The sequence below is a fragment of the Morone saxatilis genome, unplaced genomic scaffold, assembly GCF_004916995.1.
Source record: "Morone saxatilis isolate NCDOM2014 unplaced genomic scaffold, NCSU_SB_2.0 Contig12, whole genome shotgun sequence".
In the NCBI taxonomy this organism is placed as follows: Eukaryota; Metazoa; Chordata; class Actinopteri; family Moronidae; genus Morone; species Morone saxatilis.
Window position 1 is genome coordinate 22,251,495 of NW_023339674.1, and position 15,548 is coordinate 22,267,042.

Below are 15,548 nucleotides of genomic sequence, written 5' to 3' on the forward strand. Positions count from 1 at the left end.
TGATTTGATTTGATTTGATTTATAGAGTGGCTCATGAGAAATATGTTTTTGGTCTCCACCAACCCGTGAGGGAAATATCTGACCCCTCTGGTTGCCAAATCCTCCACTAGGTACCCTGGCAAGTTGCTAACTTTGTCTGCTGTTTAGTGCCAAGCTGGTAGATTAACTAACCCTGGTAAACAGCTGCCTGTGTTTGGGTAAGAGTTTGGTGAGGGTGGCCAGTGTGAAAGAAACCTGTAAAGTTGCAGCCATTAAACCAAAAGTAAGAGCTGAAAGAAGCTAAAACGCTTCATATAACTACAGGAACTGCAGAGTCAGATGATAATTGTCTGTGGGTTCATCACTTCAAGCATTACACATGATCTTTTGATCCATTGTTAATATGAAAATACTGACTAGTGCAGCTTTAAAGTCTTAGGGGCCACAGAAATGGCCCCTCCTAAAAGATATTGCTCTAGTTCCCTTTTGGCCCCCCCTCCAGCTGTGGCTCTCTGGTATCATCCCACCTCCCACCCCTCCACTACCACTACAAAGGCCACCTTAACCAGAGCGGATATTTGCTTCTACTCTCCATGTAACAGGCTGACTTTCAACATCCAAGCCGAGGCCATGTGAATTTCCTGTTTTGATGAAGCACCGAACTGCGTGTTCATCACAATCCCAGCACAGTGACTCAGTACAGCTTGGAATCAGCCGACTTTGAGGCTGCCTGCGGGCCACGGTGTGATCTGGTCTCCTCCACAAGGGCAGCGCAGTCTCACTCCGGAGCGGCTTCGTCGCCCTTTTTCTCATCGCGCAGTGTACCTTTAAAAGGTTGAACTCGCCGGTCTACGAACACTGGATTGTTTTCCCACTCGGCTCAGCTGTGCGTAGCTTCCAGCAGTGACATGGCATAGAGGCGGTGTGCGGTGAGCAGCAGCAGCAGCAGCATCCTGCACCATGGACGCTCTCCGACGGCCGAAGCGGAGCGCAGTGTTCGCGGCGCTGGACACGATGCTGCCTGTGTGGATATTACTGACCGCGGTGTCGGGACTGAAGGCGGAGGACGACGGTATGGAAGAACTTACCACCGAGAAGGAGGCTGAGGAAAGTCACCGACAGGACAGTGTTAATTTGCTGACATTCATTTTACTGCTGACCTTAACGATTCTCACCATATGGCTCTTCAAGCACAGACGGGTCCGCTTCCTTCACGAAACCGGACTGGCAATGATTTACGGTGAGGCTTATAGGATTATATGTTCAATGTACAAACACACACACACACACACACACACACACTCCTTCACTACCACCACCTCCCCGCAGGCTTTGCGTGATTCAGTCTCTCTGGTGGTTGTGCAGCGGCTGCTCAGAGGCGATGGGGAAGATAAAGATGAAGATACAGATCTGGTTTAAGGCTGAACAAATGCACTGACGCGCCTCTGCATTTCCACCAGCTCACATTGCTCCTAATTGGCTGGGCCAGGGCTAATTTCTAGAAGGTGCTGTCTGCTGCTCAGCCTTGTCTTAAACTCTCCACTAGGCTGCTGTTATGCAGCTTCATCCCTGACTGACTGCGAATCAGCACCCTGACATATCCGAGGGCACTTATACAATGTCTGTGGTGTAATAAATCAGATTACATTGACCTTGATGTATAATGTATTGATTTATCTCCCAAGATACTATCTAGCATCTTTCAAGCTTTCAAAGAAGAAAGGATGGGATACATGATAGAAAATGCTTCATAGCCTAACTGCGAATGCTCAGTTGGGGAATCAACAGGGATCAGTCTGCTCTCCCAGCAGCACAGTGACAGATACATTTGAGAGAAGAAACTAGATTTCAGTTATTTCTTTATCATCTGACTATATGATATAGATAAATAAATAACGTGACCACTGCCACAATGTGTGTGTGTAATGTATTTCAGTGTTAATGTCTTAGAGCACAGCTGGCCACAACATCTGTATGTTTTTTTTTCTTAATAGCTTATCAGAATGATTCCAGTTAGTCAGTGCTACAAATGTTACTGATTAACCCGAGTTCTCATATGAAAAAGACAGACTTTGATTCGTTTTAAATGCTGGAAAAGTAAACCGTGCTTTGGCTGTCTTTGTAGTTTCAATTTTCAGCTTCACAAATATGGGCCCTGTCCTTGTAGTGGGTCAAAAACACAAACTGACGGTAATATTATACCTCAGATTTACTATTTGCAGAGGTGGGAACGGATAATGAACACAATGGATTATATGTGCACATACCTAATGTGATACATGCATAATAAACATGTGGGATTAGTATCTTGAACTAATATCATTATCTCTGTCAAGCTGTCAGAAACCCACGCTTTTACAAACATTATTTTGGTGGATTCAGTTTGATAAGATGTAATGACGTTAGATCACACTGTTTGTTTTTTTTGGACTGTCACAAGGATAAAAGTGCTACCAAGCGTAAACCTTGTCAGAGTATTGATTTGCTGTATAAAGAGCAGACTCTACAAAAAACCTGGTGTTTTTAGTTGGTATGTTCACTTGCTCACTGTGGCACGGCAATCAAGACAAATCAATGATTCGGAATATGTTGTCAGAAGTTGTTGGTGTCCATTTAAAGAAAGAACATGATGCATTGCAGGGCTGACATCTTATCAAATGCTGTTTTTTCCTTTTATGTTACTCCCTAATCTGAAACATGGAACTTCCCTTTAGCTGGAAATAACCTTACATTTACCAACTCAAGCCAAAACTCAACTGTCATTTGAGTATATTTTGCAAGAAACAGGCGGTTTAATTCTCAGTGATTATTCAAAGGTAACAACCCTGTTGCGAAACTGCCACTGTGTGCATGTGCGTGTGTGTGTGGTTAGGCCAAAGCCAGAGTGTGATGTACCAGGTTAACCGTCTGCTATGAGTGAGCGCAGTGCTGGCAGCATTGCTTTGCCATGTCTCCTGCAGATAACTGCTGTCTGATCAGAGGATTTATGTTCTCTAACTGCCTGCCTCATTCCTTTCTTCCTGGCTTCAGCTCTCCCCACAAGCTTCTGCTCACCATCTCCTCATTTTTCTTCCTTCGCTCCGCTGCTCTCGGTGTGTCACTGTCTGATGCTGGGGGCTCGTGAAACAGAAGCACCTGGGACATTATCTAGCACTGAGCAATTCCCTGGATGAGTTTGATTTTGGTGCCATTTATTTTTGGATAATAGTCGACCTTTGCCTCACATTCATTAACTGAGTAACTGAAAGAGCTACACCCATGAATGACAAATGTCTAAACCTGCTAATTACACATGCACTTGTTTGTCTTCCTGTCATCTTTTTCTCCTCTTATTCCTACAGGTTTGCTGGTTGGTGTGATTCTGCGGTACGGCATCCCTGCCACCAGCTACCACAACAAGACACCCCCGAGCTGCTCGCTGAAGGAAGGACCTGTCAGCACCCTGCTGCTTAATGTCAGTGGCAAGTTCTTTGAGTACACCCTAAAAGGGGAGATCAACTCCAGAGAGATTCACAATGTGGAGCAGAACGATATGCTGCGCAAGGTAACAGTTAAAAAATAAACATCAATTCTTCATTTGCCATTTTTACACCGTTAACCCTTTTTAAATGTATCATCTTTTCCAGGTGACATTTGACCCTGAAGTATTCTTCAACATATTGCTGCCTCCAATTATTTTCCATGCTGGGTACAGTCTAAAGAAGGTGAGGTTTACATTTGTGACTGTTTTAAGAGCTGAATTTGTATGATGCACAGTAATGTGAGCCAGGTGGTCGTATGTGCTGCCACAAACTGCTGTCTCATTGGACAGATGGTTAGCTAAGAAAAACTCTCATTGGCCACACAGAGAGCATTCTGTTTTTGCTGACAATAAGTGGTCCTTTCAGGGGAAGTCCAGAGCAGATGTCTTTCGTTTCCTCTCTGGCGTTTACGGGGAGAAAGAGTGAGAAAACGGCTGACGCTGACAATATGAGTAGTTTCTGCTTTTATTTGTTGTAGAGCAACAGATTTGTTTTACTTAGGGAATCCTTTGGTGGCTCTGTGCTTTGAATTATTAATTTATGACCATATTTACCGGTCTGAGAACTTCAGCTACGGCCGTTGTTGCTTTTTGTGCATAAGAATTGTGGGTTGTCTGTGCTTCAGTGAGCCGACCTTGAAATAATGGAGAGTGAAATGTGTTTAAACAACTGGTGACATCTGATCTATGTTCTCATCGCGTGGGTGCACCTTTTCCAATTACAGTGATAGATGATACCAAGGAGAAGTCAGATAAATGAGGGGAAATGTCCTTGTGCTTTGCTACAATGCAGAGCATAAATAGGATCTGACCATGGGTTGTAGTGAGCCATGCTAGCAGCGTGGCTTTATGGATGGCAGTGTCAGTCTGTGGGTTTACCTCTTTGGTCCAGATGGAAATAGCTCAGCAACTACTGGATGGGTGATGATATTTTCTGCAGGTATTCATGCTCTCCAGAGGATAATGACATTGGTGATCCCCTGACTTGTGTTTTTGTGCCTTAGAATGAGCCTTTTTTTATCTCCAGACGCCGCGGGTTGCCTTCCATGGAGTCTGCCGTGTTTCTACAGTCGCCTCGAACGGAAAACCCAACACCCAACACTGTTGATAGAGCCTTTGGTGTTTTTTGCAGGCACCGTAGTTTCTCCTACACACTTCACAGTCCGTTGTCATTCCCAAGTTGTCAAGTAAAGATGTGAGCAATGTTCAGTTAGTTGCACCTGCAACTTCACCGTTAGATGGCACAAAATCCTGCACACTTGTCCTTTAACAATAGCATATTAGCAATGTCATCGTGAGCATGCTAGCATGCTAAAGTTGGCATTTAGCTCAAAGAAGTACATCCTGATAGAGCCCATAGATTTTAGGCCTTTGTCTTGTTTGTGTCCCAAATCCATACTACATACTGATTCTACATTATGCACTACACACATTGTCACAGTACTACTACAAATACTGTTTTAGCAGTTAGTTTACAAAAATCAACATACCCTAATTAATATTTTAAAGTTTTTGCAAAAGTGTGTATTGACAGACATTTGTGATTTCCTGGAGAAACTATAATTTGGCTCTCGGCCACATTTCAAGATGGAATTTGCTGATTCAAACATCAGGCCTCAGGAAATAGGAAGCAGGAGGTCATGTTAGTCTGTTTTTTTCAAATACTTTTTTCTTTAAATCTTTAAATCATCATCTGTTGCAGTGGGAGTTCATTTGAAGCACAATGTCAACAGCTTTAGAGAGAAACAGAGAAAGATTCAGTGTGTGGCTCTGTAGTTTGACTCTCTTTGGTCGTCAACTTGTCCATTCAGTTAATCATCCGCTTCAGATCACTGTATGAAAACATACAGTGTTTGTAAGTGATGTGCAAATGTTGGCATAAGGATCTGTGCTGCCAAAGAAGATGCCATGTATATCCTGAGCATAAACACAACAGTATTTCTTTTTCCTTTCTGTTTGATTCTTTTATGTTTTATTTCACAAAAATCACTCCTGACAGTCTCTCAGGAAAAGGCACATTTCCTGGCGCAATCTGCATCAGCATCAGCATTTTCGTTTCTTACTGACTGCAGAGAGAGTTGGGGGGAGTTTGGTTATGAAAGGGATCGGAAAAGGCATTTTTGTTGTGCTGCTTGTTTATTTTACAACCAGTCAAACAGCTGAATCTGTGTTTGTGTTTCTAGTCCTGACCTGAAGCTTTTTTTTTTAAATCCTTCAGTGTTAAAAGACATTTGTCTTGTAATAGGAAATATATGTTATATATTATGAATATATGTTCAGTGTGAGAATGCCTGAGAATGGAACAGCAATAAGCTAACTTTGCACACTTGTTATAAACTTATATAAAGGATGTTTTTATGTTTCCCTACTCTTCTTTTCCTTTCCTTTCCTTATCTTATTCTCCTTTTCCCTTTTCCAGAGACACTTCTTCAGGAACCTGGGCTCCATCATAACCTATGCGTTTCTTGGCACTGCCATCTCATGCTTTGTCATTGGGTGAGCGTTGGCCTTCCTTTCATTAAACGTCGGTTTAAAATCAGGAACTTTACATCCTGCTGTTGTGTACTTGGATTACCTGTTGTTATATGTTTTTGTTCTCCTCTCACCTGGATGTCTATCTTCAGAAATCTGATGTACGGTGTCGTCAAACTGATGCAAGTGGTCGGACAGCTGACTGACAAGTTCTACTACACTGACTGCCTTTTCTTTGGTGCCGTTATCTCTGCCACAGACCCAGGTAGGACACATGCACAGGCCAATCAGAATAACATGATGCAGTTTGTGGCTGATGATGTTGATTGAATCTTTTTCCCCGTGTGTAGTGACAGTGCTGGCCATCTTTAATGAGCTCCATGCAGACGGGGATCTCTACGCTCTGCTGTTCGGGGAAAGTGTTATGAATGACGCAGTGGCCATTGTGCTTTCATCGTAAGTCAAATGTCTGCCTTAACAGAAATCTGCAAACACTTTCCTTCCTTCTGCACCAGATAAAGGTCTCTGTCTCTGCATCCTTTTTGAGATTTCTTTCCCTCCTGATGTTGAAATTCAACACTGAAGTGTGAGACAGAGCAGCACTGCCTTGCATCACTTCCTCTCCTGACAGACAGACAGCACTCTGCCTCCCTCTACTGGAAGATTACAAATCACAGAGTTTTTTTCTGACTAGTTATTATATTCCATTTTCCCAGACATGTAATCAAATAAACACTATGGACACAAAGATCAATTATAATCAATTCAAAACATGATTATGAAATTGGTAAATTTATGACAAATACTGAAAATCTGTGCCACACCATGTTTTTATTACATTTCAGGTCTATTGTGGCCTACCAGCCCAGTGGAGCAAACACACACATGTTTGATGCCTCTGCCTTTTTCAAGTCAGTGGGGGTTTTCCTGGGTATTTTCAGCGGTTCCTTTGTGATGGGTGCAGCCACAGGAGTCGTCACCGCTCTCATATCCTTTCTCTAACACCTACTGTGAAATGGAAACATGAAGTCTAGGTTCCAGATAGATTTGAGTTTCTTAGGACAGTCGGCGTGTTATAGTTGGTATTAGCAAATATCCTAAACAGTGTTGTGTCTTTAACTCAACTCCCACGTCACCAAGTTCACCAAGTTGCACTGTTTCCCGCTGCTGGAGACGGCCCTATTCTTCCTCATGTCCTGGAGCACCTTCCTGCTTGCCGAAGCCTGCGGGTTCACAGGTGAGCTGTATAGGCACGAGGCAGACATACATTTATTTCATATCCAAAAGGGAGAGGTGGAAAGTGACAAAGTACAAATACTTCATTAATGCACTTAAGTAGCTTTTTCTAATATCTGTACTTTTTTACCTACATTTTCAGAACAGCTCATTACTTTAGTTTTAATGCATTTGACTTTGATTTAAAAACATTTTTTGCATGGCATGCCTTCCCAACATCAAGACCCCTATCATGCATGATAGATCTGAGAGGGAGCCTCCACTCAAAGTTTCAAGGAACAGATGGTAGAAATGACCATGAAACCAAAAGAGCATTTCAGAGCCTGTACCTTTTCACATATACTTGAGTAAAGAAGTTAAATCAGTACTTTTACTTTTACTGGAGTCTTTTTTTACACCAGTATCTGTACTAATAGTTGAGTAAAAGGTAAAAAAGGGGAAATAATGTGGAAGAAAGGTGACTCAGACCATCATCAGCACAACTTTTCCACAGAGTAACAACTCAAATTGACCTTTTTTTTTAATCTAAAGAGCCTTTTCTAGTGATCTGTTACACCAGTGATTAAGTATTACATTCTATAAAGTTGGTAGACAGATTAAGAAAAGGGTGATCGAAATATATCTTTGCTTTTTGTCCTTAGTCTGGGCCAATCTCCAAAAGCACTGGACCCAACATTTCCCATAATGCAATTCAAATTCTTCTTTCAGTAGACTTGCTTAGGTTTTCTGTCAAAGAAATCACATCTCAGAGTAATTCTTCTCATGACTGGTAACTGAGTGTCCCATTTTAAAAAGAAAATGTGGTCTTTCAAAAGAATCTTTCATCGTTAATATATTTTTAAAGGTTTTTCCAGAGAACTTATAATTAATTTCATGATCATTCACAAGTGCAGTTTATGTAGATTGAGCCTTTTAATTCCAAGCTCATTCACATTGTTGATTATGCTGAATAGTGTAATTATGAGCTGTTTAAACTAAGCAGTGGTAAACCATCCTTAGAGAACTGAATCTGTCTGTTATACAAATGAAATGTGACAGGGACTTAAATACAGATTATGTAGCAGATGAAGTGCACAGATAATACAGTGGCAAAGCTATAAGAGGACTGACAAGCTAATGTTTGATTCTCATGTTTCTAAAAGGTGAACTGTTTTACATCCCACTCTGTCTCTTTGAGTCACTGTATTAAGGCTAATAAATGTATGTTTGATGTTGTCCTACAGGCGTCGTGGCCGTGCTGTTCTGTGGCATCACGCAGGCTCACTACACCTACAACAACCTCTCTGAAGAGTCCACAAAACGCACCAAGCAGGTAGCATCCAACCACTGCCTGCACACGCAGCCCCATTTATTTTGAATTGCTGTTTGAACCCCCCAATAGTATGAACAGGGTGCTCGGCCTCGCTGCCAGATGGCTCAGTGATCAGCCTGCTGTGACCTTAATCGGGGTTGTCTGAGGACATCCCTCCTGACATGACTGTTTAGTTTCGCAGAGGGGGTTCAGTCTTGAGGACAGGGTGCAGATTAGCACGTAGACAGCACACAGTGTGACATTTTGGATCAGTATCAGTGTCTCTCAGGCTCTTGTTATTCAGTTTGAAAGAAAGCTAGACTTGCTTATTGCAAAGGTTCAAGTACTTCACTTCAATTAAAACAGAACTTCTTCCTGCTCTTAATGTGCTGGCTTGCTTTTTAATGTGTCTATATGTCAGTGTGTGTTTGCCCTTGTCCTGTGCCTCCCTCTCAGAGCAACACAGATGCACTCAGCTCTGTAATCATCATGGCAGCCAGGCAGCCTGGGAGAGGGAAAAGAAAAAAACTATTCCCAAGCTTTTGTGGATTCTGAGGGAATACGTAGATGAGGGAACCAGGCAGTGCAGTGTGGGAAACTTTCTGTGAAACTGTCTCACTGAACCTGAACATTTTAAGGCTCTTTTTGTGCATTTCTTCTTGTATTATTGCTGTGTATTCATACACCTCTAAACTGAATTCACGATGAATCTTATTATTATTATTATTATTATCTTATTATGAATCTTATTATGTATGTATATGTTTTCATGCAGCTCTTTGAGGTACTTCACTTCCTGGCGGAGAATTTCATCTTCTCCTACATGGGTTTGGCTCTGTTCACCTTCCAGAATCACATTTTCAGCCCTATTTTCATCATCGGGGCTTTTGTATCCTTTTTGGGCACAACAAACACGTTCTTCTGTTTCCATTTGGGACTACCCCTCTCGTAAAAATGCAATTTTTCCACAGCTGCAGAATTGATCATAGTTTTTTTTTGGTGCTACATCCACAAAGACAATCAGAATGTTCTAAGATAGAGTTTGCTGCTTTACCATAAAGTTCACTTTCAGGTATTAGTCTAGTCATGAATCTCTAAAGCATTAAAATGTTCAGTCAAAGACTTCCTGACCTGCCTGTCAGATTGCCATATTCATTGGAAGAGCTTTCAACATTTACCCGCTGTCCTTCCTTCTCAACCTCGGCAGAAGGCACAAGATCAAGGGAAACTTCCAGCATATGATGATGTTTGCAGGTATTGAAAAGACACTGATTTGTTTTCCTCATCGAGTCAGGCTAAATGTGATTTAGGGGTTTATTTATCTTTAATTTCATGATCAATGAACCTTTTTTTTTTACCAACCGTTTAAAATCTTTTCATATATAAATTCATTGTCATATATATAACAAAGAAAAACAGCAAATTGTCACAGTTGAGAAGTTGGAAACAGAGAATGTTTCGAAATTCAAATTGAAAAATTACTTAAACCATTAATGGATTATCAAAATAGTTGATTTTATGTCAGTTGACTAGCCAGTTGCAGCTCTGATGTTATTGGATGGTTTTTGGATGTGACCCTCTGCAGGTCTGCGTGGGGCAATGGCGTTCGCCTTGGCCATCCGGGACACAGCCACCTACGCCCGCCAGATGATGTTCACCACCACGCTGCTCATTGTCTTCTTTACTGTCTGGGTGTTTGGGGGTGGGACGACACCCATGCTGTCCTGGCTACACATCAGGTGCTGTAGAAGAAAATCTGCTTTAATGTTCAGCATCTCTGCTACATTTAAATAAAACGTATTTACACCGTAAACTGCCTAAAAATACATAAAATTAAGGCATTACAATGTTTCTACCTGTTACTGAGTTTGACTGAGTTAGTACCCTGAACCTGTTATCTCCCTTCACAGCTTCTGGGTTACTGCTCTCTGTCTTTGTAGGGCAGTTATATATTTGCTCCGTTTGTACTAGTTTTAAGCATTATTATTTGCTCCTGCGACACGTAATTCCTCTCCAGTTGACATTATTACATTTATCCTGTGCTGCCTGGTGGTATTGTCCAGTAGATGGGGCCAGAGTTCTCCACTGCTGCTCACTTTCTCCCATGTTCTTCCATCCAGAGCTTTCAGGTCACAGGCACTTTTGTTGAATCTTCGAAGAAATCCTGCAATGTTCAACTATAGGTTCTTCACTCTGCGGTTGATCACTTGAACGCTAACCCATAAAATCAGGATTGTTCCAGAGCCAGAGGTGATGCTGAGTCTACAGTTAGAACGTAGTAGGATTGGTGCGTTGGCTTTGGCACTTTGCTTGCTTTGGCTATCTGTCCGTCTGGAGCCCAGCCTCACTCAGTGTTGTCTGACCACGATGCACTGGGAGCTTCTATTTGTCATGACAAAGCGGATTATAGGCTGGTAATGTGTGTGACAGAGGTGGCCTGAGTGAACAGGCTCTGTTTAATATGAGTAATGCCTCCTCGGGCCGAGCAGGAACTATTATGTTTGGTGGAGGTTTACAGTGCTGCCAAAATTTCCCCCATGAACTCATCGCCATGGTAACAGGGGCATGTGGTGCATGGCAGGCGGATATAAGCTGTGCTCCGTGATCCTGGTATCATCCTCTGCATATGTGCATTATTGAGTGGGATTTTCTACCCAGTTTTTAATTTAGTTACATTTGTTATTTGCTATTTTTCATGACTAAATCCTCAGGCAGTTCTATTGAGGCAGTGAGGCTGACGAGCAGGATGTGACTGGTGCTGGGATAGCAAACGTCTGCTGTGACAGAAGACGCTGCTGGTTTATGTTATTGGGTTTTGATGGATGGTCTGTAAGCAGGCAAGCGTGCAGCTTATCACCGAGCCCTGGCCGTGCAGCCATCGAGAGGGAAAAAGATCTCTGTGCTCACGCTGGGGCACAGAAGAGCTACTAATCTGTCAACTCCAATGCTTTAAAGCATCAGTTTATTTCAGTGTAAGTTTTTTGATATAATGAGCATTTTGAGGAACAAATGCTGCAATAGATTAGATGGATTTTGGTCAAACTTTACTGTATAAACTTGGAATGGTAGAATTTTTAAAAAAGAATCAAGAAGTGTGATTGCAGCTGAAAATGAGCTGTTGAAACATTTGAAATAGTTGAAGTCAAAGTGGTTTACAGAAATAGTGAAACAAGTTGGACTCGAAGTGTTTGTTAGCTAAAATGTAATCACAGATTCTATTTCTACTTCAAACAATAAGAGATGAAAGCAGTGAGACTGTTATTAACATATACAGTAAATGCTGAAAGCAGTTAAGTGGTCAGTTGAAGCGTTCCAGTCATTTCATCCAGTGTTTTTATTTTATTTTAGGCCTGAACATCTGCTGATCCTCTGTGCCAAGTCCGAGGATTAGTACATGTCCCCAAAACAGAGGATCATATTTGGATGAGACTGTTGCCAAATGACTGTATTTAAAACACTGTGGTCACTGTTATCTACTTAAACTCTCTTTTATGTCCTTAGTCCTCCATTTAAGTAACACTGACTGTGACATGTCTCTTGATCCTCAAAAATATATGGATGATATGCTTTTATCTAATGTGTGAAAATATATAAACTTTGACAATTTCACAAAAAAACAACAACTTTGATTCTTGAGAAATAGCATGTAATCCCTATTTTTTATCTAATGTTAGGATTAAATGTTAGAGTTCAGAGATTTGTTTTGCGCTGTGACTGTTGTGTGACCTCATATGAGTATCTAACACACGACATGGCTATTTTTACACATACTAAAAAAGAATATCTAAATATACCACCTAAGACTAACTTTACTGAGTGTGTGTGTGACAGCTTTGGGGACAGCAAAGCGTTGCAGGAAGAGCGACATCAACATGGACAGTGGGCATATTTCAGGTGCTGTATCTGAATGTGAACAAACTTTCTGACAGTAGCTGGTGTTGGGAAAGTGTGTGGTTGCTTCAGATGGGACTCTTTCTTTTCACTGTTCACTTCTGTTTTTTCGGGTAAAGCGGAACATGGGGCCACAGGAAAAGTTGAGACTCTTAAGAACATATGAAATATTTTGAGAAAAAGGTTTTGAAAACCACAGAGGAGAGAAATCACTGTGTCACACACCTGCCCAGCTCTGGTGGAGGTGTTGCTGCTTGAGTAGTTACTGTAGCATGATCGACTGGTTTATTTAAGGCTGTCTCGGGGGATGTGAAAACCCGAGCCTGCCTCTTTGTTCAGTCTCTGTGGACTGTCTATAACTTTTCACACAGCGGTGTAAATAACAAACCACGCACTGTGGTCACACAGAAGCAGCCCGACACATACGTGTGAACTGATCTAAAAAGTATGTGCAAAAGAGGAAAAAAAAAAGCAACCAAGAGTTGTGTCACAGCAGTTCCTCCACATTTACTCTATTTAGGATTGCATGTCTTCCCTAGAGGACAGAGACGCTGCAAATGAAATGGCTTGTGAGGAATATTTGATGGATTTAAGGAGGTGAGGGAATGTTTTCAGGATTAGGATTAAAGGTTAGTGGGTGAACTGAAGTCAGTGGAACACCCGCTTACGTAATGTATGTGTGTGCATATGAACACGTGTGAGGGGTCTATACTGTTTCTTATCAGAGGAAACGTGTGCTGGCCTGGGCCTCTTTCTTCTGGGGCCCCCAGCAGTTGTGTCCTAATCTCAGATCCATTCCTCGCAGATCCTTCCTGAAGCAGTGCTTTGCACCTCTTTGTTTTGCAAGTTTATTGACCTCTGCGCAACCTCCACCTCCTGAAGATCCTCTGAATGTGTGTGTGTATAATTGAGAGAGGAGAAAGTCCTAAAAGGCAGTCAGATACCTGTGGGCTGCTATATCTAGCTGTTTAGGTGGAAAGAAGAATGAAAAATGCTGTTACTCATTCAGTCAGAATGGATATTTCCTCTGTATGGCTGCTATGGAAAATTCTAAAGATAACCACGCACGTTAGTTTGACTCCTTACTGTACAGTGTCAGTTGTAGTTTCAGATGTAACCATGAATGGCTACACATCTCCGCCATGGCCTCTGTCCATAAGGATTAGACTCAACTGCTCCAGAGCTTATGTGAATTAAAAGTGCCCCTTTAAAATCTGCTTGTGTTCAGTTTAATCCTTCTCTGTTGGTAAGAGACACCACAGGGAATTTTTGGCCAGCTGTGAAGACTGAATGTATGTGCTCCAGTACTCCACTTTTTAAAGGAATTGTTTTGCATTTTGAGATTTTGATCCAAATCTTATTTCTGTTCTTGGTCAGCAGCTGGTTAGTTTAACACAAAAAACTGAAAACTGTGGGGGGAACCCAAAGTGGGTCAGTATTAATGATTTTAGTCTGTAGTTTATTAGTCAAATCTGGTTTGGTTTAAGGTGCAGTGTGTAACTTTTAGGAGGATCTATTGGCAGAAATTAAATATAATATTCATAGGTATGTTTTCATTAGTGTATAAGCACCTGAATACAGAAATTGTTGTGTTTTTGTTACCTATGATACCTATACAATGAGCCGTTCATATCTATAGATTCCACGGGTCACCTTCCATGGAGTCCGCCATATTGAACCACCATGTTTCTACAGTAGCCCAGATTGAACAAACCAAACACTAGCTCTAGAGAGGGTCTTTGTTTTTTTCGTAGCTGCTCCAGTTTACCCTTTGCGCTTGGAAGGGGAAGGTGAATCAAGAGAGTTGCGTGCTGCAACTACATCGCTAGATACCTCTGAATGCTACGCACTGGATGTTTAGGAGAAAAATGAAAAAGGCACAGTTACACGTGACTATTTAAATCACTATAGCTTTCTTGCATGCTGAAATGTCTCTGTGTTACGGGGTCAGGGGTAACTTTACGGTGACCTTCCGTTTCGGTGAAAACCTAGCTTGTTTTTAAAGTTGTGGTTTTGTTTTTTAAGTCATGAGCAAAAAAGTAATTAGGTGGTTCAAATCTCTCCCTCATGTGCTTCACACTGAATTATATAAACTGTACGTTCTACTCTCTTCTTTGATCTTCTGTCTGTTTTCCTGTGTCTGTGCTGATTTGAAGGCTAATTTATAGTGTTTTATTAGCCATTAAAAGGTCTAGCAACCAGCACTTTGATGTGTGGGCTTTCAAAGCAACTTCTGGTGCAGAGCCACAAAGACAACAAGTCTGTATTCTGCATGTGCAGCAGTCACAAAAAGATTGACACAGAAATAATCCTCGTAGGGAGCTGTCTATAAAATGTCAAATGCAAACCGCAGAAAGAAGAGCAGAGGTCACAAGTAAAGAAATTACAGACATGCAGTATCTCAGTATCTATATCAGTATGCTGACAAATACTGCTGATTGGTATCTAAACAAATATGAGCCACATTTAGCCAGCAACAGTGTTTGCAGTCATTTAGTTACTTTAAAGTTAAATAACAACACAAGGTGTTAATATTTTCATCTACTTTCTTCATCTGTTTCAGGGTTGGTGTGGATCCAGATCAAGACCTGCAGCCCTGTGGAGACAGCTTCCAGGTCTTACAGGGGGTGAGGATCTCACTGAAAACTGGTTTATTATTGCTTTAAGTCAGTACAGCTCTCACTGCTGCAATGGTTCTGCTTCTGCAATTTTATGTTGACGCAGAGCACAGTCAGCACGTCTGAAAACACATAACTAGTTCAGTTTGTCAAGAGAAATTGATGTGAATTTGCTGAACAAGACAGCGGAATCAGAATAGCACAATTAGTTATTTAACTCACTTTTCAATCATTTTCTATTTGTGATGAATCTACTTTATTAAGATGCACCCCACTGTCTCACATAGAGAGGTTCAGCATGGAGCTATGTGTTTTAACTACTTCTCAGTCTAATGGGGAGCAAAAATAACAATTATATAAGCATAATAATTATGGTAATCATGATTTACGATGAGAAACCAAACTCAGCTCAACCAAAAGTCGCTATCGTTATCATCCCACTGGAACCATTAAATATGGCATTTATTAGTGAGATTATGATGGAAAGCATTTTAACTCTAAAATGTATTAAATGTACTTTGATCAGATAGATAGATAGATA

General features: G+C 41.4%; 1 protein-coding gene across 2 annotated transcripts in view; it reads left to right on the top strand.

Annotated features, from left to right (window-relative positions):
• Positions 1-540: 540 nt before the first annotated feature.
• The window catches only part of slc9a7 (solute carrier family 9 member 7), a 20,501-nt gene continuing 5,493 nt past the window's right edge, over positions 541-15,548 (top strand). The window contains exons 1-14 of one of the 2 annotated variants that reach the window (XM_035653294.1): positions 541-1,219; positions 3,321-3,523; positions 3,606-3,683; positions 5,919-5,995; positions 6,124-6,236; positions 6,322-6,427; positions 6,817-6,958; positions 7,103-7,208; positions 8,431-8,519; positions 9,274-9,387; positions 9,641-9,752; positions 10,084-10,237; positions 12,330-12,392; positions 14,953-15,016. In XM_035653294.1, the coding sequence (XP_035509187.1) occupies positions 940-1,219; positions 3,321-3,523; positions 3,606-3,683; positions 5,919-5,995; positions 6,124-6,236; positions 6,322-6,427; positions 6,817-6,958; positions 7,103-7,208; positions 8,431-8,519; positions 9,274-9,387; positions 9,641-9,752; positions 10,084-10,237; positions 12,330-12,392; positions 14,953-15,016 (1,701 nt within the window). In that variant the 5' untranslated portion in view covers positions 541-939. The remainder of the gene's footprint in view (positions 1,220-3,320; positions 3,524-3,605; positions 3,684-5,918; positions 5,996-6,123; positions 6,237-6,321; positions 6,428-6,816; positions 6,959-7,102; positions 7,209-8,430; positions 8,520-9,273; positions 9,388-9,640; positions 9,753-10,083; positions 10,238-12,329; positions 12,393-14,952; positions 15,017-15,548) is intronic. The other variant, XM_035653293.1, reaches the window with a different exon arrangement.